The following is a 22,370-nucleotide window of genomic DNA, read 5'->3' as shown; positions in this document are numbered from 1 at the left end:
TTGTTTTTCCTGGATCCTCTTGTCCTAGGCTTACTGTCTCCAGCTCCTCTACAGGTTCCTGTCTGCCATTCTTAGCTTCCACTCGGGTATCAAGGGATGTTATCTGCATTGCTTCTCTTGCTGCCGAGGGGTAATAGCTTCGTGCGATTCTCTGGTCTCCTCGTACCACTCCAACTACCCCATTCACTCGGTACTTGAGAGCAAGATAATGGTTGAATAGTACTGCTTTGCTCATCCTTAGAAACGGCCGACCTAAGATCATCTGCTAAGGACCCTTTTCATCAACCACCATAAAATTCAGTATCATAGTCCTTTCTGTCGGGGTGCTTCCGATTGTGATAAGCAGCTCGACCACACCCATGGGGACCAGCTTTCCTTCTCCAAATCCCTTCAAGGAGGTGTTGGTGTGCTCCAACCTCAGGTCTACTATTCTCATCTCCTCTAGAGTGGACTTAAACAAGACATCAACTGAGCTCCCTGTGTCGACCAATATCCGCTCAAACTTCTTGCTAGTAGTAGTGTCCTTGATGACTAAGGCATCCTCGTGTGGTTATAAAATCCTTTCTTCATCATCATTTGTCCACATGATCGGCACTTGCCTGACTCTTGCTCGTTTGGCTGCTGGGGTGTTGAAGAATACCTCTTTACTAGTCATGGCATATCTAGCATAATTCTTCCTCGATCTGTTGGAATCTCCAGCCAATGTTGGGCCCCCAGCAATCACCCTTACTATAGGCTGCTCGTGCCTCAAGTTTCTGTCACTCTGCTCCCTTTCACATGTTGAAGCCACCATCGGAAAAGTCTCATCTATAAACTCGTCCAGGTGTCGATTTCTCACCAAATCTTCGACCTGGGTCTTGAGATCTCTGCATTCGGTTGTAGTATGGCCATGAGTGCCATGAAACTTGCAATAGCAACCCTTATCCCTCCTGCTGGTAGCTTTGTTATTGGGGCCAGAAGATACAGTAATCCCCGGTCCTTTATGACCTCGTACACCTTGTCCAGGAGCATCTTCAAGGAAGTATACCGCCCATAGTCCTGGTTCTGGTCGATCATATGCACTGCCCTTTCCCTATTTGTCCCGTTCTGAGCTGGAGGTGATGGCAGTGCTTCTAGTCTGCTCCCTCTACCACCGTGGGAGTGTGGATGAAGATGACCATATACCGAGTCATGCCTTCTCCAAGGCTCCCTAGTTGGTGAGCGAGGAGGTTGCGCCCTGCTGCGTTGATACTGTGGTGGCCTCTGATGAGGCTGATAAGCGGTTACCCGACCTCCTGTACCGCTACTTGAGGCCTGGTGGTCCCTCTTTTTGATCGACCCATTTCCTGGTACGGCTCTCTTCTCTTTCCTCTTCAACCCTTCTAGCTAGTCTGTCTTAATCCGTGCTGCCTTTTCCTCCTCGATTTCTATATCTCTCTTAGCCTGCTCGTAAGCAGCCGAATATGTCTGAATAGCTGGGCTTCTCAAGTTGTACCACAGCCGTCCTATCTTCACTCATTCTTTCAACCCCCTTAATGCATGTAGATGGTCGAAGGCTCCTAAGTCGAGGACAGCACGGTGGAACCTTTTGATGAATTCCCGAAGGGTTTCCTCCTCTCTCTGCTTCATGTTCATCAGCTCCATTATATCATCTTCCGGTGCCATTGCCCCACGAAACTGCTCTGTAAATTCCTGGCACACCTGCTCAAAGGTTTTAATACTCCCCCAAGGAAGTTTCCTGTACCACTCGCGTGCTCGTCCCTCTAGAGATAGTGGGAACACCCTGAATCTTTGGGATTGAGACAATCCTTGCACCCCAGTTATGTCGTTGAAGCGCTCTATGTGCACCAACGGATCAGTTCACCCCAAATATCTAAGGTCTGGGAGGCGAAAATCCCTTGGAATGACTGCCCTCATGATCACTGCCGAGAGCGGGGATTCTCCATCCAGCATTATCCTCCAACCAGGTGCTTTGCTCCTTCCTTGTATGTCATCAATTACCTGCGCCAGTCTGCGCACTTCCTCCTCCAGTTGCACCGCACGACCAGGGTCACATGCTGCAACTTGATCCCGCTCTTGCTCTACATCATGTAGGTGTTGTCTGAGCTCTGTTTCCTATGCATTCGCCACCCAGTCATCCTCATCAAAAATTTGTCTTCCTGGGGATTGCTCTTCTTCTCTATGAATTTCTCCCTGCAGAGATAAGTTACCTCTCTCACCACCAAATCTCCTAGTGGTCTGACTTCTCCTCCTACCATCGTGCCCTAGTGCCACTCCGCCACCTCTCACCCTTTCCTCATGGGTTCCCCTTCGTTCACTCCTCAATTCATATAGGATGGTTGTCAGGGTCTCCATCTGCTTGTCCATCCGTTCCATTTGGTCTTGCATGGCTTTTTCCCGTGCTTCAATGGCTATCTCCCTCAACGTCATAGATTCGTTAAGCCTCATATCACCTCCTTGTACACTACTTCCTCCTACATCCATTGTTTCTTCTCTTGCTTTGCTTTTCCTCTCTCTGTCAATAGAAGCTTTTTTATCAGCTCTCCACAGACGGCGCCAAAATGTTGATGCGAGATTCTGGTTGCCCTCTTTACTACGACTAGGATCTCTGCTCGATCAACTCCACCATGATCAGGATCTCTCCTCGTAAGGCTTCTCCTCCAGAAGTTCCTGCGTACACAGAAGCAGGTCAAAGTATGCCGGTTGTTTCCCCGGCGTAAACCCTCCGACGCTCAAGTCAGAAATGAAGGTTCTGGGAACGCTAGCCACAAATCTTATGACTTTTTGTTTAGTCTCAGTTCTTTAGAGCTTTCTTTATCTTTGTTATAATGTCAAAAATTCTAACCCTTTTACCTTCGTTGGCTACCTTTTTATAGGCCTCTCCTGAATTCAGACCATCCCTCCATTCGCGCCCGTTATCCTCCCACTTCTCGAAAGTGGATGTTCCACTTCTGTAATCGTGGGTGGTTGTATGGCCTTCATGCCTTGATTCTTGGGTTGGAGAGCACGTCTCGCCAACTGTCGTTGATCGGGTCTCCTCGACTCAAACCTTAGCTGGAATGGCTTTATGCTTCTAACAGAAGATCGGCCTCGCGGATGGTGCATTCGTGGACGAGCAGAATATTCCTGCTCCTGCTCCCCTGCTCCCCTGCTACCATATTCTTACAGTATATACTTGCTCGCGAGACCCTGCTACCAGATGTCTGCTCGTCATGGCTGGTCTCGTCGAAGTATATCCCCCAAACATATACGTCGTTATATTTGTTTTTAATTCACATATTGAAGTACGTGTTAGGCAAAATAAAGTGTTCGATAAAATGAACTAAGTGCTCGACCTATTGCCTCAATGAGTAATCCTCCAACTTGCATCATCATCAGGATAGTATGAATTAGTTGGTAGCATGGCATGTCATATGACTCAGCTGTTGATCAAGAAAGCTCTAGAGTCGTTGAGGATATAAAAGTTCAAGGTTGAAGAGAAGACAAATGAAGCTGTCTATTTTAAAAGGACACCGCACAGCAGCAGTTAGAACAAGTTATTTGTAGCCATATGATATTATCACACCCGTATATGGTACAATGCTCATCCTACTAGCAAAACTACTGAGGACCGTATGGGCTGGTTTTGGAGTATTAGGAGTTTTAGGCAAATTTTTTTTTATGAGATTTTCTTGCATTCAAGTTATATCATAAAAGGACACCGCACATCAGCAGTTATATCTTTTTAGGACTTGGGCAACTGCAATAGAACCTTCTTAACATTTTCTTTGCCTATGCTTAAAGCTCCGCGAATACATCAAAACTTATAACAAAAGGCTGTCGGTGCTTTCAAGTTCTTTTTCCTGTATTTATCTTTCCTTTTTTCCCCCTTAATTGAGAGACAAAGTAAATAGTAATCACTAGCTCGGGCAAAACTCAGAAAGAAAGCGATTCCAGAAAAGACAGGAAAAGTGAATTGAAGGCTTTTGATGACTCTAAGACCAGCGTAAAGGGAATGGTAGATTTTGCAGCTGATAGAATCCCCCGGATATTCATCCGTGAGCTCCCCAAGCTCAGTGACAAGTCAGATTCAAGTGACCTCTACAAGTCTGTTTTTCTTGTAATTGATTTTCAAGGCATTGATAAAGACGAAAGTCTTCGCTGCCACGTAATTGACAAAGTACGAGATTCCTGTCAGAAATGGGGTTTCTTTTCAGGTGATCAATGATGGGATTCCATCAAGTGTCCTGGAGGAAATGATTGATTCTCTACGTAGACTTCACGAGAAAGACGATGAGCTTAAGCAAGAGTTCTATTCGCGGGATGAAACAAGATCAGTGACTTATAATTCCAATTTTGAGTTGTATCAAGCACCGGCGGCTAATTGGAGGGATTCTTTATAACTCTGCTAGATCCGTGGATGTAGCCCAATTGGGGGTGAACCACGTTAAATTATTTTGTTTGAATGTGTGTGTGTGTGTGTTTCTCTTATTATTGTGTTTCCTTGTATTATTATTTTATGTACAATGTACTTGATCAAATTGCAGACATATAATGCTTGATTACTCAAACGAAGTAATGAAATTGGGGCTCACTGTTTTCAGATTGATGTCGGCCGCACTCGGCTGGACGCAAGCCATATGAAGGAAATTGGTTGGTTGTGCTGGGGGTTTACTTGTTGTGCCATTACTAACTAGCATACCCAGAAGCAGATTTGACATTGGGGTTTACCAAGAATACTGATAGTGGATTCTTGACTTTGGTTCTACGAGACCAATTAGGTGGCCTTTAAGTTCTGCATGAGGATCAACAGATTGATGTGAACACTGGAGCTCTAATATTTAACATTGGAGGTATGACACGGGCAAGTCTACTTAACATTTGACATTATTTATTATCTATCATCTGATATTTTGGAAATTTTTTGTTGAGGACGTTTAGGAAAGTCTTCATCGAGACACGTTACATGGTATCACCTGCCACAATCTCTTTATAAAAACTATTCAAGTGATGCTATACTTATCTACTTTGTATGCAAAGTTTATATCCGCTATAAATTATTTGATTAATGATGGTGAAATAATATGTATAATATAGTATGTCTATATATATACATATATACACCTCTTGCTTACGTACTGTTGTGCTGTGGCTGTGTGGTAGCGCAACTGATTGGCTACCACAGCCCACTAGGCCTGAACATATTTTTGAATGTGGCAACCATGCTGCTCCACTACCATAGCACAATAGTCCCAAACGAGTTTATATCATATAATATCAAACTCAAAATTTATAACGTGTGTCACATTAGAAAAAGGACTCGATGACAATAGTTACAAGTGTTTATTTAATTAATACTAAAAATTCTTTTCTATTTTGTAAACCGCGAGTTTAGTAAAAATTCCTAATAAGTTTACATTAGAAATAAAAAGAATTCAATGGAATTTTAGGTAAAAAATAATATTAAAAAAATTGTGTAGCACGAGATTTATATCGAGTCCAAAACGACCCAAAAAACAAAACATCATCAGCGAGTTTTGACTGTCGGCGCTCTCATGTGAACTTGCTTCAGTTACTGACAAAAAGGTGGCTGTCATTTTTGTTCTTTTATTTAACAAAAGCCATATACGTTTTCAATTTAACTCATTTTATTTAATCACATAACGTAATAGACAAAAAGTCAAAAATAGTGATCACAAGCTCAGTTAGCAAAATTATGCAGAAAAAGATTCCAATGACGACCGAAAAAGTGAATTGGAGGCTTTTGATGACTCAAAAACCGGCGTAAAAGGACTTGTAGATTCTGGAGCAGCAAAAGTGCCAAGGATATTCATCCATGAGCAAAACAAGCTTGAACACAAATCAGGTTCAGGTAATTGCCAAAATTTTACTATTCCAATAATAGATTTTCAAGACATTGATAGAGATGCAAGTGCTCGCTGTGAGATCATTGACAAAGTTCGGAAAGCTTGTGAGAAGTGAGGTTTCTTTCAAGTGGTCAATCATGGAATCCCATTAAACATTTTAGAGGAGATTATTAATGCGGTGCGTAAATTTCACGAGCTTGATGCCGATGTAAAGAAAGAGTTCTATTCGCGTGATGAAACCAGATCGATGATCTATAATACCAATTTTTATTTTTATCAAGCACCGGCAGCTAATTGGAGAGATTTCTTGTATTGTGTTATGGCTCCTCGCCCACCAAATCCTGAAGAGCTGCCTGCTGTTTGTAGGTATGTAATACATACGCCTTCATTTATGGTCAGTTTAGTATTCATGTCCGGTAGTTGTGCGGCTTGTGCCGCCTAATTAAGGTTAAAGTTGCTATAGTGTTTGACAAATATTTAATTACAACTACGATTTAAAAGTTAAGGTATCTAACTTTTAATTAACAGTAGATATAGTTTTGAAGTCGCAACATTATAATATTAAAGAGCAGGTGCGGCTCAATTAATTTTGGGGTTTTAGGCGAATTGTTTTAATTAGGTCTTTTAAAAAATTTGAGGTCAAATATATGTATTAGTTTTACTAAAAAGTTATTTATTTAAAATCAATTTTTCTAGTTTTGTTAGGTGCAAAATTATTGATCAAATTTTTACATTCTAATTTCACTAATATATTTTTCTCAATATAGTTAAATCATTTAACTTTTCTTGTGACTCAGTTGATCTTAAATAAATTTTTGTCAATTTTAATTTTGAAAAACTTCGTCAATTACTAATTTTTCACTCCAATTCATATTTTTTTTACTACTTTTGACAAATTTAATAATTATAATGTTGGAGAGAAATTTGGGACCTTCATATATGGTGGGGCTCTAGACAACTGTCTAAGTTGCGTAGAGGAAGAGCCGCTCTGTTAAAAAGAGTCTTAATCAAGATGAATGTTCATATATTTATTTTCAATCCTACCCATTTTGTTTTTTTAACACTATAACAATAATTTTGCAACTTTTATTAGATCACGCCAATTATATACTCGTAAAGTTTCCTTACAGAGGGAAAACTTTTGTCCCATATGGTTCATATAATTTATTCACAAGGTAATCAAAATTTTATCCTCAGGAAAAGAAAACTAACATCATTTCAATTACAGAAGTGTAATGATGGACTACTCAAAGGAAGTGATGAAATTTGGGCTCACAGTATTTGAGTTGATGTCTGAAGCTCCTGGACTCAATTCCAGTCACCTGAAAGACCTAGGATGCGCAGAAAGACTTTATTTGATAGGACATTATTATCCAGCATGTCCTGAACCAGAGTTGACTTTAGGCCTCAGCAAGCACACTGATAGTGGCTTCTTAACTGTAGTTCTACAAGATCAAATGGGTGGCCTTCAAGTCCTGCATGAGGATGACTGGGTTGATGTTGAACCTGTTTCCGGATCTCTAATACTTAACGTTGGAGATATGACACAGGCAAGTCTATTTAGTTAACATTAAACTTAATTTGGGATGCTATTCGCTTCAACTTTAATTTCTATTTTTAGTCTTAGTACAGCTGATATCAAATGACAAGTTCAAAAGTGTCTACCACAGAGTTTTGGCAAAAAATAACGGCCCAAGAATCTCAGTGGCATGTTTCTTTAGAACACATTTGGAGGAAGGGAATGATTCTAGATTGTATGGTCCAATAGAACAGCTGCTATCACAAATTAGCCCGCCAATTTACAGGGAAACCACTGCAAAGGATTATGTCAAATACATTTATTCAAAAGGGCTTGATGGAACCTCTGGGCTTCAACATCTTAAGCTGTCAAAGTAGGCAGCTCGAAGTGGAAGATGATTAAATTACTCTTACAGCTTAATTAGTTGCGCGCCTTCCCATCCATAATCGTATTAGTGTTATATATAAAGCTCATTATGGGGTCAATGGTTGCTATAATGTTGTTACAGGGCACTCTAGTTCATGATTGTGTGATATTCAATAATATCAACTGCTAGCTGATCTCCTATTGCTGTGATCATTTTTCATAGTCTTATTTTGAACATGAGCTACATTGTAATCTCAATCCTTCATTCAACACAGCTTATGTGGTCCAAGAAAGTCCTGTTGGTCATCATTTTCGAAGGGTTTTAACGAAACAAGACAGCTTATATATTAAAAAAAAGGAGTTAATTTTCCCACCCCACTTGATTCAACAAAATTTACTGTACACCCAATTGTTTCAATAATTATCACTGTATACCCATTCCGTTAAATTTTACCGTTTAGTTTAACTAGCCAAGGGTTAAAAAAAAATATTGTACAATAAATAAATAAAAATTTTAAAAAATTCTATGATACCGTGATTAAAATTATGGGATCAATGTCGTGGTAAATATAAATTTTGTAAATTACATATAACATAGTAAATGAAAAGTAAAATAAGTAAATTAATATAAGACTAGTAAATTGGTGTTTTAAAACTACAAATAAAACAAACACTTGTAAAAATAACATAAAACTTGTAAATTAACATTAAACTTTAATTTAAAAATAATTTATTTATTTAATTATCTAAGCAAAAAAAAATTAGTCATCAATTGAAAATAAAAAATTGTATTGAAAACAATTGGAATAAGTTTTGTTAAATTGGTTTAACCATAAATTCTATATTCATGGTAGGACATTAATAATTTTTTTTGCTATCATATTATTTGTTTACTATACAAGATAATCAAGCAAAATTATTTTTCTTGATGTGAATTAAGCCAAAACAAAATAATAAGACAATTCTTATATTACTAGACATATATAAAATATCAATAAAATTGGATCTAATTTTTAATTTTATACATATTTCATATAGTTTCAAACTTTGTTTCTTACTTATATTAAAAGATCATTTAGGGTTGTTGTTGATGAGATTTAGAAGGATGCAAAATCACTTATCTTACAAATAATTTTGAGAAATATGAGAAAAAAGTTTTTCAAAATTTGATTTTAAAAATAAGTTTTATTCTTAATAAATCTTACATGTATCATCACATATATTACATAAATCCAAAATTATTATCATTCAATTTAGAAATAAAAACAGTAAATATATAAGGTAATCATTATTATAATGAGTTTTTATTTTACATTTGTAAGTTTTTATTTTTTAATAATTCTTATAATATTTACTTACTTTACATTTTATTTATAAGTCTTCTATTTCATTACATAAATTATATGTTATTTTACACTAAATATTGATTTACAAGTTTTATGTTATATCTGTAAGTTTATGTTTTGTTCATCAATAATACATCATTTTACCAATCCTATGTTAATTTTGCTTGTTTTACTTTCTATTTACAGGTTTTATATTTTATTTTACACTTAATGTTGATTTACAAATTTTATTCTATGTTAATAAACTTTTGTTGTATTTACAAATGATATGTCATTTTACCACTTTTACGTTAATTTATTTATTTTATCTTTCATTTATAAGTCTTATATTCCATTTACATCATTTATATTTTATTTTATACTTAATGTTGTTGATTTACAAGTTTTATGTTATATTGATAAATTTTTGTTTTATTTATGAATGATATGTCAATTTTCCATTCTTATGTTAATTTACTTATTTTACCTTCTATTTACAAGTCTTATGTTACATTTACATAATTTATTTTTTGTTTTACACTTAATGTGTTGTGCTCTGATACCTCTTTTTATGCTGCAATATCACTTGTGCTATGGAAGCATCATTTGTTGTGGTTTGATATCACTTATGGGTAAATTCGGAATCAATACGCACGAAATATGCACAAAAAATAAAGGACACAAGAATTTTACGTGGATTGACAATAAAGCCTACGTTCGCGGAGGCAAGAATAAATAATTATTTTACTAACAATTAATAGAGTATAAATTTGAGTAACGAAACCTCATCTTCCAAATATTGAAATACACCCAGTAGTCTTGCACAATCTTAAAGGAAACAATTTCTCAAAACAAACATAGTCTCTCACATCTTTACAAATAGTGCAAAACCCAACTGAGCCCCCAAGGAAACACTCTCTCAAATTTCCTAAGAGCTAAAACACTTTGAGGATGCCTTACTCTCTCGAAATGAAGCTCTATTTATAGTGTATGAGTGGCCTTAATCTTCAGCAATTATGGTCCAAAATTGTTGCTATTTTTATATGCAAGTATTGACAAATGAATTGCCGACATTGGATTTTCATGCACATTATGTCAATTTTTGTGGCTTATGCATGCAGCTTCCAAATTGTCAATTTTAGGTGGCCACCAAATAGCACCATGCATGTGGCCTTTTGACTTTTCAACATAATATTCATTTATAAGTTTTTACATTAAATATTATAAGTTTTTACATTAAATTTACATGTCTTATGTTTTATTTATATAATTTATTTTTAATTACAATATTAATGTCGTAATTTTAATCATGGTATTATAAAATGACTCAAAATAAAAATAAAGTTGTATGTATACAAGGAAAAGAAAGTAACATCATCAGTTCTTAAAAATCGCTTCACCTCTGCAAAATGTGCTCTCTAAAAGTAAAAATCGAAGCAATTTGGAAGGAAAATATCTTATGCTGGAGGCGATTCCTGCCAAACTTCTTGATCCCTCACCTACAAGCCGCTCGTTTCTCAAGAAGCTAAGGATTACAATTTACAGAGCTCATTTGAGGGATTTTATTGTAAGAGTATGAGAGTGGGCTCTGCAGCTTCGGTCTCCACACATTGGGGTGCGTTTTTTATGTTGGTAATAGGGATTTTTTGATGGAGTAGTATTCTATACATGTTAGATTACTTTCATGCAAGTGATATTTATGTCGGATTTGATGAGGTTGGTCATGGGTTTTCTGGGCTTTATGTGTTGAAATTGTTTAGGCATGCTCCGTTCGGTAATTCATGTCAATAATGTACAAAAATTTATTCCTTACATGTTATTGAAATGAAATCCATGACATACATAGAGTTCATCTCACTTGCTTTTCTAATTTAATTCTATTTTTAGTTGAAAATTTTATCAAGGAAAATTTTCAATCAATACGGTATGCGAATGAACTTTTTTTTTCCATTATTAACATCAGATTTTATGGGTTTTTACATCAATGAAGCTTATATGCCCTCTTATACAGCATGTAAATGATTCTTTTTTTGTCTTCATTAAAGAAAATTTCATACCAATAAAGCTAGTATTCCCTCCCTATGATGCTCTATTTTGTGTGTAGTCGGTTAGTCTTACAACTTATGCTACTTTTTAACTATAGATCGCTAAGGATAACATGAACTAACAACCTTATTCATAACATCATGGGAGAGACACATAATATGAGAATAATTGATCCAAAGAAGACGAGCACCATTGTCCTTGTCAACAGAGTTATGCACATGACGTTTCAAAAGAAGCTAAGATCTGACGAGAGATTCAAGCTCACTCTACGCAGCTATGGGCTAGAATACTATTCGATGATATTTGTCATTCGACATGTATATTAACAGTAATTTAATGTAATTTTTCTTAACTTCTATAATTTAATGTAATTTGTTCTTAATATTTCTTTAACTTCTATACTTTAATGAAACTTTGTTTTTTGGGTCTGGAGTCATATTTATTTCATATTTGAATCAATATTTTTTATTAATAAATAAAAACTTGATACCGCCAGACAAATCACGCCAATCAAGTTTGTTCAATGAATCGTAAATAGAATTTCATTTTCATGTTCTTAATTAATGGGTTTGTAAATAATTGTAATGGGTTTATTTAAAAAAATATTATTAACATGGGAAATCGGTTTTCAAGGTATTTTTTATACTTTGGTGGGTGCGTAGAGTAAAAAATTTAATTTTTAAATTTTTATTGTAGGTATAAATAAATAAATTTAAAAAGTACTTTAGTATGTACAAATAGAGTCACTCGTATTATTATGAATTTATAATATAAAAAAGTAACTCTTAAGTTATCTTTTATTTTTAGCTAAAAGGCAGTCCGTTTGGTTCAAATCCATAGAGATAAATATTTATATATTATTTTGAAAATATTTGTAGGTGCAATAAAATTGGCCCCCTACACGGCTACACTGTAGTACCGTCTACCCATGAAATTTAAATTAAGTGGTTGCAAAGCCAAAATCCAAAGCGAAGCACAGAAGCAAGCAATTATATGAACCACTTAAAATAAATTACAAGACAGATAAATAAAAGAAAGAGATCAAATTAATCCCAAAGATAGGGGCTTTAGACAAGTCGTACGGCCATCAAATCATTCTTGACATTGACTAATAAATTCTTCCTCGTGAACCCAGGAGAGAGTGCTTCTATAGAGCAGCACAAACTGTATTTTCTTCTTGATTTTTCTGGATTTTCTCATAAAGTAAATGCTAATTGGATGGAGCATCTTTCATATGTGGGAAGACCGATCCTCAAAAACTAACAAGCTTGAAAACGGAAGACAAGTTCATTAGTTTCGTGTTTTTAATAATTATGAACTCACGCAACCACTAAAATTCAATCTTAAAACCTGAGTTTTAAAAAGATCATTCTTTACCATTGAAACTAGATTTTAGCCACAAGAATCGACGGATTTTCACACCAAATAAAAAATTGAATGTGATTAACAATGTGACGGACTTCTCATATTCAATAGTTTTGATAAAAGGCCGTACACAAGATTCAAGTTTCACAATTAACTTATTTCAAAACATCTCAATTAATTATTTTATAAAAAGTGAAAAATAAAAGTTCTTAGAGATCTACAGGCTTAGAGTAGTAAATCAATTTCTGTCTGCGTATCATGTGGGTGGGATCTATCTAAATTTTAAGTTGCAGCCGGGCTACAAGTTTCTTCAAAATCATTTTTAGCCCCATTTTTCAATTATCGCAATTTTGTTTATTAATAAAGCAAGAAGGAAAAAAAAGCTGTTGTTTTCAAAAAAAGTTTGAGGGATAAAAGTTTGTTTAGTCTCTATATTTAAAGTTAGTACCAATTTTCAAAGAGTGATGATACAACCATAAACTATTGTATAAACTTATCTTGTACAAACTGATGTGGCATTAATTCATTGGTTGAATGAAAATATCAAATAATAAAAATAAATCATATGTGCCAAGAAATATTTAATTCAACTAATGAATTAACGTTACATCAATTTGTACAAGAATTTTTTACTATATCATTACTCATTTTCAAATAGGTAAATTTTTAAAAGTGAATCAATACCTTCTTTTGGTGAGAGTATGTTTGAGAGATAAAAATTTGTTTAGTCTCTATATTTTTTGTTATTAACATCTCTGTCGTTATTTTTTGTTTATTAACATCTCTTCTATTATTTTTTGTTTCTTTTTACTTGTTTTTACAATATTACCCTCTTATGATAATGTTTTTTTTACATTAATAAAAAAAATTTAAATTACCAATTTAACACCAATATATATATATATATATATATATATGTATCTATTAATTTTTTTTGAACAATCTACTGAAGAGTTAATATATTAATTTTTTAATTAATGTCCAAAATAATTGTTAATTATTTTAAATATTAGTATTTTTGGACATACGTGAGTTTCCACAAAATTTAATACATATTCTTTTTGTTTTTATTTTATTTTTAGGGTTAAATTAGTAATTTAATTTTTCATTTTATTAATGTCCAACAAAAGGAAACATTATTTTTAAAGGATAATATTGTAAAAGCAGTTAAAAGAAATAAAAAATAATGACAAGATGTCAATTATTTAATGATAGGATGTTTTAAAGTATTTTTATAGAAATTAAATGAACATTAATCTCATAATATAAGAGACTAAATGAACCTTTAACTTATACTTGAGGCCTTAAATGGAAAAATTTATTTATTTCTCGAAGGTGTAGATTTTTAAATTGTACTAAGATAAATTTCTCAATACAGTTATAAAATTTTTTTAAACCACAAGACCTCTAAACTGATTTATTTTAAGGATTTTGTTACCTTACATGATAAGATAATAACCGGTTGATAAAAATTTAACTGCTCATAAAAATATAAAGTAAAAGTAATACAATTTGTGAAAATATAAAATAAAAATAATAAACTTTACGGAGAATTAGAAATACTTGACAAGTGTATTATGTTTGCTACTACTTACTTTATATAACAAAGTAACATGGGCCTTGTCTTTAAGTCAAACTCTCTGCTAACTTTCTGATCATGAATATTGCAGGTTGTATATAACCCATTAACCCAAAAAAATAAAATTTGTTGTTTCAGTCTTTCAGATCACTTCGCGACTTTAAATCAACGACTCAAAGCTTAATCTTTTGATTTTGTCCAAAAGAAGAACATGGGAGTTAGTGAAGCTTCTTCCATAAATGAAAGATTTGAAGAACTGAAAGCCTTTGACGAATCAAAAGCCGGTGTCAAAGGCCTAGTCGATGCTGGCATCACCAAGGTTCCAGGAATCTTCATCTGTTCATCAGAGGAGCTTGACAGAGACCGCCAGAATTCCAACGAACCAACCAGAACCCACTTCAGAATTCCGGTCGTCGACCTCAAAGAAGTTCGTTTCCAGAGAGCTGAAGCAGTCTCCGGAGTCCTGAAGGCGGCAGAGGAGGTGGGATTCTTTCAGGTGATCAACCATGGGGTGGCAACGGAAGTGCTGGTGGGGATGTTGGAGGCGGCGCGTGGCTTTCACGAGCTTCCGGTGGAGGTCAAAGAGGAGTATTATAGTAGGGAAGTGAATAGGAAGGTGAAGTATGGGAGTAACTTTGATTTGTATGAATCAAGTTCTGCTAATTGGAGGGATACTTTGTTTTGTGTTATGGGTCCTGAGCCTCTTGACCCTCAGGAACTGCCTTTTGTTTGCAGGTATTTGGGTGTTGAGTGATTGCTTTTTTATTTTCATTATACAATATGGAGGATTTATTTCATTAGTAACAATTCTACTGATATAAAGCAAAGCTTGTTTCAAATGATTCAGTCATCTGAAACAAAGAACATTTTTATAATTCATCAAATGTATACATGCAGGGATATTACACTGGAGTACTCTAGGCAAGTCCATAAATTAGGGACACTGTTGTTTGAACTAATCTCTGAAGCACTTGGGCTCAAGCCTGACTACCTCTTGAACATGGAATGTGCAAAAGGGCATTGTCTTTTGAGTAACTACTACCCAGCATGCCCCCAGCCTGAACTTACTATGGGCACTACCAAGCACTCCGACCCTGATTTCCTAACCATCCTTCTTCAAGACCATGTGGGGGGACTTCAGGTTTTCCATCAAAATCAGTGGATTGATGTTCCTCCTTTGTCCGGAGCGTTTGTTGTAAATATTGGGGATCTTTTGCAGGCAAGTCTTTATTGGGGCATATCATTGACTTACTAACTTGCCTCTTATCTAATAACTATGTACTTCTTTATTACAAATAACAGGGCAGTGTCTGTTCTAACTGAAAAGAAAGGAAGGTGTGATTATCTTTTGTTTTATCAGGGACATACTTTGCCATTCACTATATAAAAGAGGACATCAGTTTGATCAGTGAAACCTGTTGATACCGTTCTTGTGTTTGTTGCAGCTTATATCTAATGATAAGTTGAAGAGTGTAGAGCACCGCGTTTTGGCAAATCATATTGGCCCCAGAGTATCTGTGGCTTGCTTTTTCACTCCACATCTTTATCCCTCGATGAAGACTTATGGACCCATCAAGGAATTGTTATCTGAAGAAAATCCTCCTCTCTACCGTGAAACGTCGGTGCAAGATTTTATTGCATATTATGAATCAAAAGGACTTGATGGGAACTCTGCTCTCACTCATTTCAAGTTGCGGAGGTAGCCACAGATACGAGGTTAGATTGGCTTGATTAACAGAATGTTTATTGAAATGGATGGTTGTGCTGGAGCCATACTGATATATTGTAAAAGTTGTAAGTTCCAATACATTTTTATTTTATCAGCAACCAGGAATGCATGATAATTAATTTCACTTGCTTGACAACTGCCCATTTTTTACTTTCAAATTACACATTGACATCAATATGCTTTTCAAGGCTTTGATGTTTGCTTTCATGTGTCGAAGTTGGATTTAAAAAGAGGTAAACTTGACTTTAAGCCAGGCCATTTACAAATTATAATTATCCAATGTTTATGCTCATTAATTATTTAGTACTTTAGTTGAAAAGTATCAATATAAGCCATAGGACTACCTTCTATCCTTATCATTTTTCTGTAGAAATCTGTCAATGGATATCTCAGATGCATCAATGCAAACTGTAGTGGAATATGACAGAGCTAAAGAGCTTAAGGCTTTTGATGATATGAAAGCCGGTGTCAAAGGACTGGTGGACGCCGGAGTAGTGAATACTCCCAGGATATTCATTCGACCACATGAAGAAGAATGACCACATGAAGAGCTTGCTGAGGAGTTGACCATTCACCGGACTAAATTACAAGTGCCAGATATTGATCTTGATGGCATCAGAGACAATAATGAAGATATTGTTGATCAAGTTCGGGCTGCATCCCAAACATGGGGCTTTTTCCAATTTATCAATCGTGGGGTTCCCTTAAACCTGATACAAGAGATGATTGAAGGAGTTCACAAGTTTAATGAACAAGATGTTGAGGTGAAGAAACAGTTCTACACACGTGAGCCCACAAGAAATGTTAGATTCAACAGCAACTTTGATCTCTATCACTCACGAACCGCAAGTTGGAGGATACGTTGGCTATTTTTACTTCAGGTACCAAAAGTGGAAGTCAATGAAGTGCCTGAAGTTTGCAGGTACATACATAATCGATCCCTGTCTCTGTATATATATTGCTGGTTAATTAAGAGGCCTTTTTAATTAATGTTCAGTATATTGTAACCAGCCATCATGAGTTGTGATATCATATTCTTCTGCACAATTGTTCATCTGAATTTGCTGAGATACCATAATGGAGTACATAAGAGAAGTCACAAAATTGGGTGAGTTCTGTTTGAAATACTTTCAATGGCTCTAGGATTGAAGCCTGAATATTTGAAAGATATGATATGCTTCAATTTATACCTCATTGTCTGCAACTACTATCCGCACTGCCCACAGCCAGAGCTGACTTTGGGAGCTAGAAGGCATTCTGATCCTTCATTCCTTACAATTCTGTTGCAAGACCAAATCTGTGGCCTTCAAGTCTTTCATGAAAATCAGTGGATTGATGTTCACCCTATATCAGGAGACTTGGTGGTAAATATAGGGGGCTTTCTCCAGGTTTGTCTTTGAAAATAATAGAGACAATTAATCTTCCCATCATCTGCTTAATTTTCGTGTTTTAATAGTAACTATATATGCTAATTAATGTTTTCAATAATTAATTAATTCAGGTTATATCAAACAATAAGCTCAAGAGTGTTGACCATAGAGTTGTGGCCAATGTTCGTGCCACTGCAAGGGTTGCTGTGGCATGCTTTTTCACAGGACATGCTACTGAAGTGCAGAAGCCCTTTGGACCGATCAAAGAACTTCAAAGCAAATGTTTTCCATCAATTCTGAAGAAAATCCACCTGTTTACAGAGAATTTCTAGTGGGAGAATATATGAGCAAATTTTTTTCCAGAGAACTTCAAAGCAAGTCTGCTGGCCTTGAGCAGTTCAAGCTTTAAAAGTAGCAGTATACTTGAATAGAGTTCTCAAATGCTGTAAATTGAGTATGTACTAATGTTAATATCTGCCCTTACGAAAAATTTCAATCTACATGTTTTAAATAAGTAAGAGATTTTAGAGTATATTAGAGGTACTACACTTAATTAATTGGTCGTTATATCTAATTAAACTATACATGCTGTATATATAAATGTAGTACTTCTTTATACTCCAGAATTTCTTCAAATAAGCATAATATATGATTCTCTTGTGTTATCGATTATTTTTGTGTAAAATTCCAGAAGCAGCTTATAGATTCTAATTTTTCTAATGTTTTCAATGCTAATTTCAAAATAAACAATTAGACCTAATGCTCATATATATGTTTAGAGTGTAATTAATTGAAAAAATATTTCATAGTCAAATCTCAAATCGCTTATCATTATAAATATATTCTGTGACACGTGAGACTTTGAAAGATCAACACAATTCAAGTAATTTGATAAATGTAATGAGCGCCCATGGCTACCGAATAAAAAGAGGAAAGCAATTTGGCCAGTGAAACCTCTCGACACCGTTCCTGGGTTTGCAGCATCTTATATCTAATGACAAGTTATAACCCGTTCGGGTTTGAGACTGGAAAATTATTTCGGTTCGGCGCTGTTCGGTTTGGAATTCGGTTCGATTCGATTCGATTCGGTTCGGATTGCAAAACGGCTTGGGTTGCAAAATGGTAGTGTGTGTGTGTGTGTGTATAGAGGGGGAGAGGGAATTTTCGTTCTAGAACATACAATTGATGTTAATTTGCAAGTAGTGGCTGAGAAAATTCAAACAAGAAGCCAAAAAGCAAAAAGATAATCATCAAGAGAATGGCATCTACATATTACAGCCTTTTTATTTGCATGCGGGCCTCGGGCAAATTAATACAAAGAGAAGGCTCCAAAACAAGGGATTGACCAATCGATTCTTGATCACCATGCACCGTAAAGCCAGCGTCACTGAACCAAACCACCTATGATTATGATCTCAAGTTTTAGTGCTTTTGGAAAGTGTGTGTGGACGTGGGTCGAACAACACAGTACACAACAATGCAAGAAAATGCAGCCAAACAAAATTTATAATCGACTTGCCGTGGGAGACGAGTGAACAGCGAGCTACGACAGCATGGCTGTGGGCGATTTGCTGTGCTGGCGAGTGACGACGGCAGGCTAATAGCAAAGGAGCGGTCATTGCTCGTGTGAGAGAGACGAGACGAAACGAAATTAGACGGTGAGGACATGACGCGTGAGGCAGTGGTGTGTTGGCGTGGTGCAGCGACGTCGACGTGGAGCGGTAGAGAAACTGCCGGCCGGGATCGATTTTGGTTAGGGTTTGGGAATTGGGATTTTGGGTAGGGTGTTAGAATCGGGTTTGTGAGAACTGAGAAATTCAATTGGTTATGAGGTAATTGGAAAGATAGAAATGGTTAAACGGGTTTGGGAATTGGGTTGTTGGATTTTTTTTTTAAAAGAGTTAAAAAGCGCTCGGTTTGGAAATGACCCGAACCGGATGTCAAAACCGATCGGGTCTGAGGATATAATCCGTTCGGGTTTTATCCACTTGATTTTAAGCCAGGCCGTTTACCAATTATAAATATCCAATCTTTATGCTCATTAATTATTTGATACTTTGTTGAAAGGTATTAATATAAGCCATAAGGCTACCATCTATGCTCGTCATCTTCTTGTAGAAGACAGACAATGGATATCTCAGATGCGGCCAGTACAACGACAACGAAAACTGTAACGGAATATGACAGAGCTAAAGAGGTTCAGGCTTTTGATGATACGAAAGCCGGTGTCAAAGGACTAGTGGACGCTGGAGTAGTGAATATTCCCAGGATATTCATTCGACCACCTGCAGAGCTTGCGGAGGAGTTGACGACTCACCAGAGCAAATTACAAGTGCCAGTTATCGATCTTGATGGCATCAGATACAATCAACTTGAAGATATTGTTGATCAAGTTCGGGCTGCGTCCCAAACATGGGGCTTTTTCCAAGTTATCAATCATGGGGTTCCCTTAAACCTGATACAAGAGATGATCGAAGGAGTTCACAAGTTTAATGAACAAGATGTTGAGGTGAAGAAACAGTTCTACACACGTGAGCGCACAAGAAATGTTAGATTCAACAGTAACTTTGATCTGTATCACTCACGAACCGCAAGTTGGAGGGACACGTTGGCCATTTCTACTTCGGGTACCAAAAGTTTGGAACCCAATGAATGGCCGAAAGTTTGCAGGTATATACATAATCGATCCCTGTCTCTGTATATATATTGCTGGTTAATTAAGAGCCCTTTTTAATTAATGTTCAGTATATTGTAACCAACCATCATGAGTTGTGATATCATATTCTTCTGTACAATCGTTCATCCGAATTTGCAGAGATACCATAATGGAGTACATAAAGGAAGTCTCAAAATTGGGTGAGACTCTGTTTGAAATACTATCAATGGCTCTAGGACTGAAGCCTGAATATTTGAAAGATATGGGATGCTTCAATTTATACAGCGTTATCTGCCACTACTATCCGCACTGCCCACAGCCAGAGCTGACTTTGGGAGCTAGAACGCATTCTGATCCTTCATTCCTTACAATTCTGTTGCAAGACCAAATCGGTGGCCTTCAAGTCTTTAATGAAAATCAGTGGATTGATGTTAACCCTATATCAGGAGGCTTGGTGGTAAATATAGGGGACTTTCTCCAGGTTTGTTTTTGAAAATAACGGAGACAATTAATCTTCCCATCATCTGCTTATTTTTCGTGTTTTAATAGTAACTATATATGCTAATTTAAAGTTTTCAATAATTAATCAATTCAGGTTGTATCAAACGATGAACTCAAGAGTGTTGACCATAGAGTTGTGGCCAATGTTCATGCCACTGCAAGGGTTTCCGTGGCATGCTTTTTCACAGGACACACCACTGAAACGCAGAAGCCCTTTGGGCCGATCAAAGAGTTGATCTCTGAAGAAAATCCGCCTGTTTACAGAGAATTTCTAGTGGGAGAATATTTCAGCAAATATTTTTCTAAAGAACTTGAAGGCAAGTCTGCTGGCCTCAAGCAGTTCGAGGCTTGAAAGTAGCAATATATTTGAATAGAGTTCTTAAATGTTGTGTAATCAATAAATTGAGGATGTACTGAGGTTAATATCTGCCCTTCCGAATAACTTCAAACTACATGCATGTTTCAAATAAGGATAATAATTCTCTTGTGATTTAATTTTTTTTTTTTTTTTTTTGTGTAAGATTCAAGAAGCATCCTATCAATTTGGAATTTTTTATGTTATCATGCTAATTTAAAAATAAACAATTAGACTTAATGCTCATATATAATTATATATGATCTACTACTGATATTTTTACAAGATTGAACTTTAGTGTATCATTAATTAAAAAAAAATTATTATGTACTCAAATCTTAATAGTATGCGTTTTACTAAGTTATATATAATGTAACTTACAATAAACCCAAAGTTAATTATCCATAACCTTTTGCTTGTTTCACATATTATCATTCTCTTGTATTGAAAAATTATTTTTGAATTGTTGTAAATTACATATAACCTAACTTAGCAGCTACCCATGTATCATTATAAATATATTCTGTTAAACGAGATCTTTGAACTATACAACACAAATTAGCAAAAAATCTGGACTTGAAAAATGTAATAACTGAAGCGGTTGAACATGAGCTGTAATGCTCAGGGCTACCCAATATGCTGGACTTTTCTAATTCCAACATCGGAGTCAAAGGGTCAACAGATTAGGCAATTGATTAAGGCCTCATATTTAGTTAATATGCATTTAGTCAAACTTTTTTATTTGTAAATTTTCTATCCTCAGTAATTATAAAGCAGCAAGCCAGCAAACGATGTATATTAATTAGTTTGCAAAATAAAGGGCTTCTTTGAAATTCTCCTGTATACAGTGAAACGTCTGTGCAAGATTTCATTGCGTACTGCAAATCAAGAGGACTTTGATGGGAACTCTGCTCTCACACGTTTCAAGTTGCGGAGGTAACCACAGATAGGAGGTTAGGTTGCCGCGATTAACGGATTGTTTACCCAAGTGGATGGTTGTGCTGGAGCCGTACTGATGCGCACTGACATCGATGTGCTTCTCAACACTTGATGTTTGCTTTCACTTGTCGAAGTTGGATTTGAAAAAGAAAAAGCCGATGTACGAAAAGGGTCCAGCTACAGTTCAACACCCCCTTGTAAATTTTCATTTAACCCTTTTTACTCATTTTTATTTAAACTTTATTTCATAAATATTAAGTTATTTCCTACTGTATCTATATGAATATTTTAGTTAGCACCTTATACTATTTACTATTAACAAAATTTTATTTTATATTACATATGTATTTCAATGCCCCCTCCCTTTATAATTTTGAGATCAAATAATTAATCAGATCAACCCGAACCCTCGAACCCGACCCAGATTTCGTTTCCATTTCCGGTCACTCTACCGCCCAAGGTTGATACCAATCAGAAGCTTGTGAGATGCCGGTCATCTCCATGCCACCCACGTTGTCAGAAGGCTTTCGGAAAGCTACCGTCGACTCGACCCTGATTCCGTTTTCATTTTCGGCCACTCCACTGGCCAAGGTTGGTACCGATCGGAAGCTAGTGCGATACCGATCATCGGCATACCATCATTGTCGCTGAAAAGTATTCGTAAAGTTGCGAATCGAAGCCATGAAAAGCCGCGGAATCACCGCTTCAATTCGCTATGATTTCGCCAGTTTTCGGTGACGCCACCACTTGTGTTTTGTTCCCCATAAATCCCTCTGTCTTTTCCGACCAACCACA

General features: G+C 36.0%; 4 protein-coding genes across 12 annotated transcripts in view; all 4 read left to right on the top strand.

Annotated features, from left to right (window-relative positions):
- Positions 1-5,627: 5,627 nt before the first annotated feature.
- LOC102630598 (1-aminocyclopropane-1-carboxylate oxidase homolog 1-like) lies at positions 5,628-8,023 on the top strand. The gene is made up of 3 exons (XM_025102778.2): positions 5,628-6,191; positions 7,054-7,375; positions 7,458-8,023. Exons 1-3 carry the CDS (start codon positions 6,073-6,075, stop codon positions 7,719-7,721), a joined length of 705 nt encoding a protein of 234 aa, XP_024958546.2. The 5' UTR covers positions 5,628-6,072; the 3' UTR covers positions 7,722-8,023.
- A 6,029-nt stretch (positions 8,024-14,052) lies between these two features.
- LOC102607005 (1-aminocyclopropane-1-carboxylate oxidase homolog 1-like) lies at positions 14,053-17,796 on the top strand. 8 transcript variants are annotated; one of them, XM_052443337.1, is made up of 6 exons: positions 14,053-14,760; positions 14,923-15,244; positions 15,471-15,741; positions 16,125-16,676; positions 16,766-17,142; positions 17,256-17,796. In XM_052443337.1, the coding sequence occupies exons 1-3, from the start codon at positions 14,237-14,239 to the stop codon at positions 15,726-15,728; spliced, it is 1,104 nt and encodes a 367-aa protein (XP_052299297.1). In that variant the 5' UTR covers positions 14,053-14,236; the 3' UTR covers positions 15,729-15,741; positions 16,125-16,676; positions 16,766-17,142; positions 17,256-17,796. The 8 variants fall into 8 exon arrangements, with proteins under 8 accessions (XP_052299297.1, XP_052299322.1, XP_052299313.1 ...); XM_052443353.1 differs by having other exon boundaries at positions 14,054-14,760; positions 15,471-15,819; XM_052443351.1 differs by having other exon boundaries at positions 14,054-14,760; positions 15,471-15,987.
- On the top strand, positions 16,135-17,456 carry LOC127903694 (1-aminocyclopropane-1-carboxylate oxidase homolog 6-like). The gene is made up of 4 exons (XM_052444179.1): positions 16,135-16,219; positions 16,304-16,540; positions 16,898-17,142; positions 17,256-17,456. Exons 1-4 carry the CDS (start codon positions 16,135-16,137, stop codon positions 17,454-17,456), a joined length of 768 nt encoding a protein of 255 aa, XP_052300139.1.
- A 519-nt stretch (positions 17,797-18,315) lies between the features above and the next one.
- LOC102623384 (1-aminocyclopropane-1-carboxylate oxidase homolog 1-like) overlaps positions 18,316-22,370 on the top strand; it is a 35,607-nt gene continuing 31,552 nt past the window's right edge. Inside the window, exons 1-3 of one of the 2 annotated variants that reach the window (XR_008055703.1) lie at positions 18,316-19,794; positions 19,940-20,261; positions 20,376-20,699. Coding sequence is in view for 1 of the 2 variants with exons in the window: in XM_052443304.1 (XP_052299264.1) it covers positions 19,253-19,794; positions 19,940-20,261; positions 20,376-20,633 (1,122 nt within the window). In the remaining variant the exon portion in view is untranslated. Of the gene's footprint in view, positions 19,795-19,939; positions 20,262-20,375; positions 20,791-22,370 lie in introns of those variants that run through there. The other variant, XM_052443304.1, reaches the window with a different exon arrangement.

Source organism: Citrus sinensis, chromosome 1, assembly GCF_022201045.2.
Source record: "Citrus sinensis cultivar Valencia sweet orange chromosome 1, DVS_A1.0, whole genome shotgun sequence".
NCBI lineage: Eukaryota > Viridiplantae > Streptophyta > Magnoliopsida > Sapindales > Rutaceae > Citrus > Citrus sinensis.
Note: the sequence above shows the minus strand (reverse complement) of the source record. Positions and strands in the feature narration are given on the sequence as shown.

What these genes read in the sequence shown, in the direction of transcription:
- LOC102607005 (XM_052443337.1), top strand. Translation starts at nt 14,237, where the DNA reads ATGGGAGTTAGTGAAGCTTCTTCCATAAATGAAAGATTTGAAGAACTG. An exon ending in GAACTGCCTTTTGTTTGCAG is followed by an intron (nt 14,761 to 14,922) that starts GTATTTGGGTGT and finishes GTATACATGCAG; the next exon opens with GGATATTACACTGGAGTACT. An exon ending in ATATTGGGGATCTTTTGCAG is followed by an intron (nt 15,245 to 15,470) that starts GCAAGTCTTTAT and finishes TGTTTGTTGCAG; the next exon opens with CTTATATCTAATGATAAGTT.
- LOC102630598 (XM_025102778.2), top strand. Translation starts at nt 6,073, where the DNA reads ATGATCTATAATACCAATTTTTATTTTTATCAAGCACCGGCAGCTAAT. An exon ending in GAGCTGCCTGCTGTTTGTAG is followed by an intron (nt 6,192 to 7,053) that starts GTATGTAATACA and finishes TTTCAATTACAG; the next exon opens with AAGTGTAATGATGGACTACT. An exon ending in ACGTTGGAGATATGACACAG is followed by an intron (nt 7,376 to 7,457) that starts GCAAGTCTATTT and finishes GTCTTAGTACAG; the next exon opens with CTGATATCAAATGACAAGTT.
- LOC127903694 (XM_052444179.1), top strand. Translation starts at nt 16,135, where the DNA reads ATGGATATCTCAGATGCATCAATGCAAACTGTAGTGGAATATGACAGA. An exon ending in GAAGAAACAGTTCTACACAC is followed by an intron (nt 16,541 to 16,897) that starts GTGAGCCCACAA and finishes CAATGGCTCTAG; the next exon opens with GATTGAAGCCTGAATATTTG. An exon ending in ATATAGGGGGCTTTCTCCAG is followed by an intron (nt 17,143 to 17,255) that starts GTTTGTCTTTGA and finishes TAATTAATTCAG; the next exon opens with GTTATATCAAACAATAAGCT.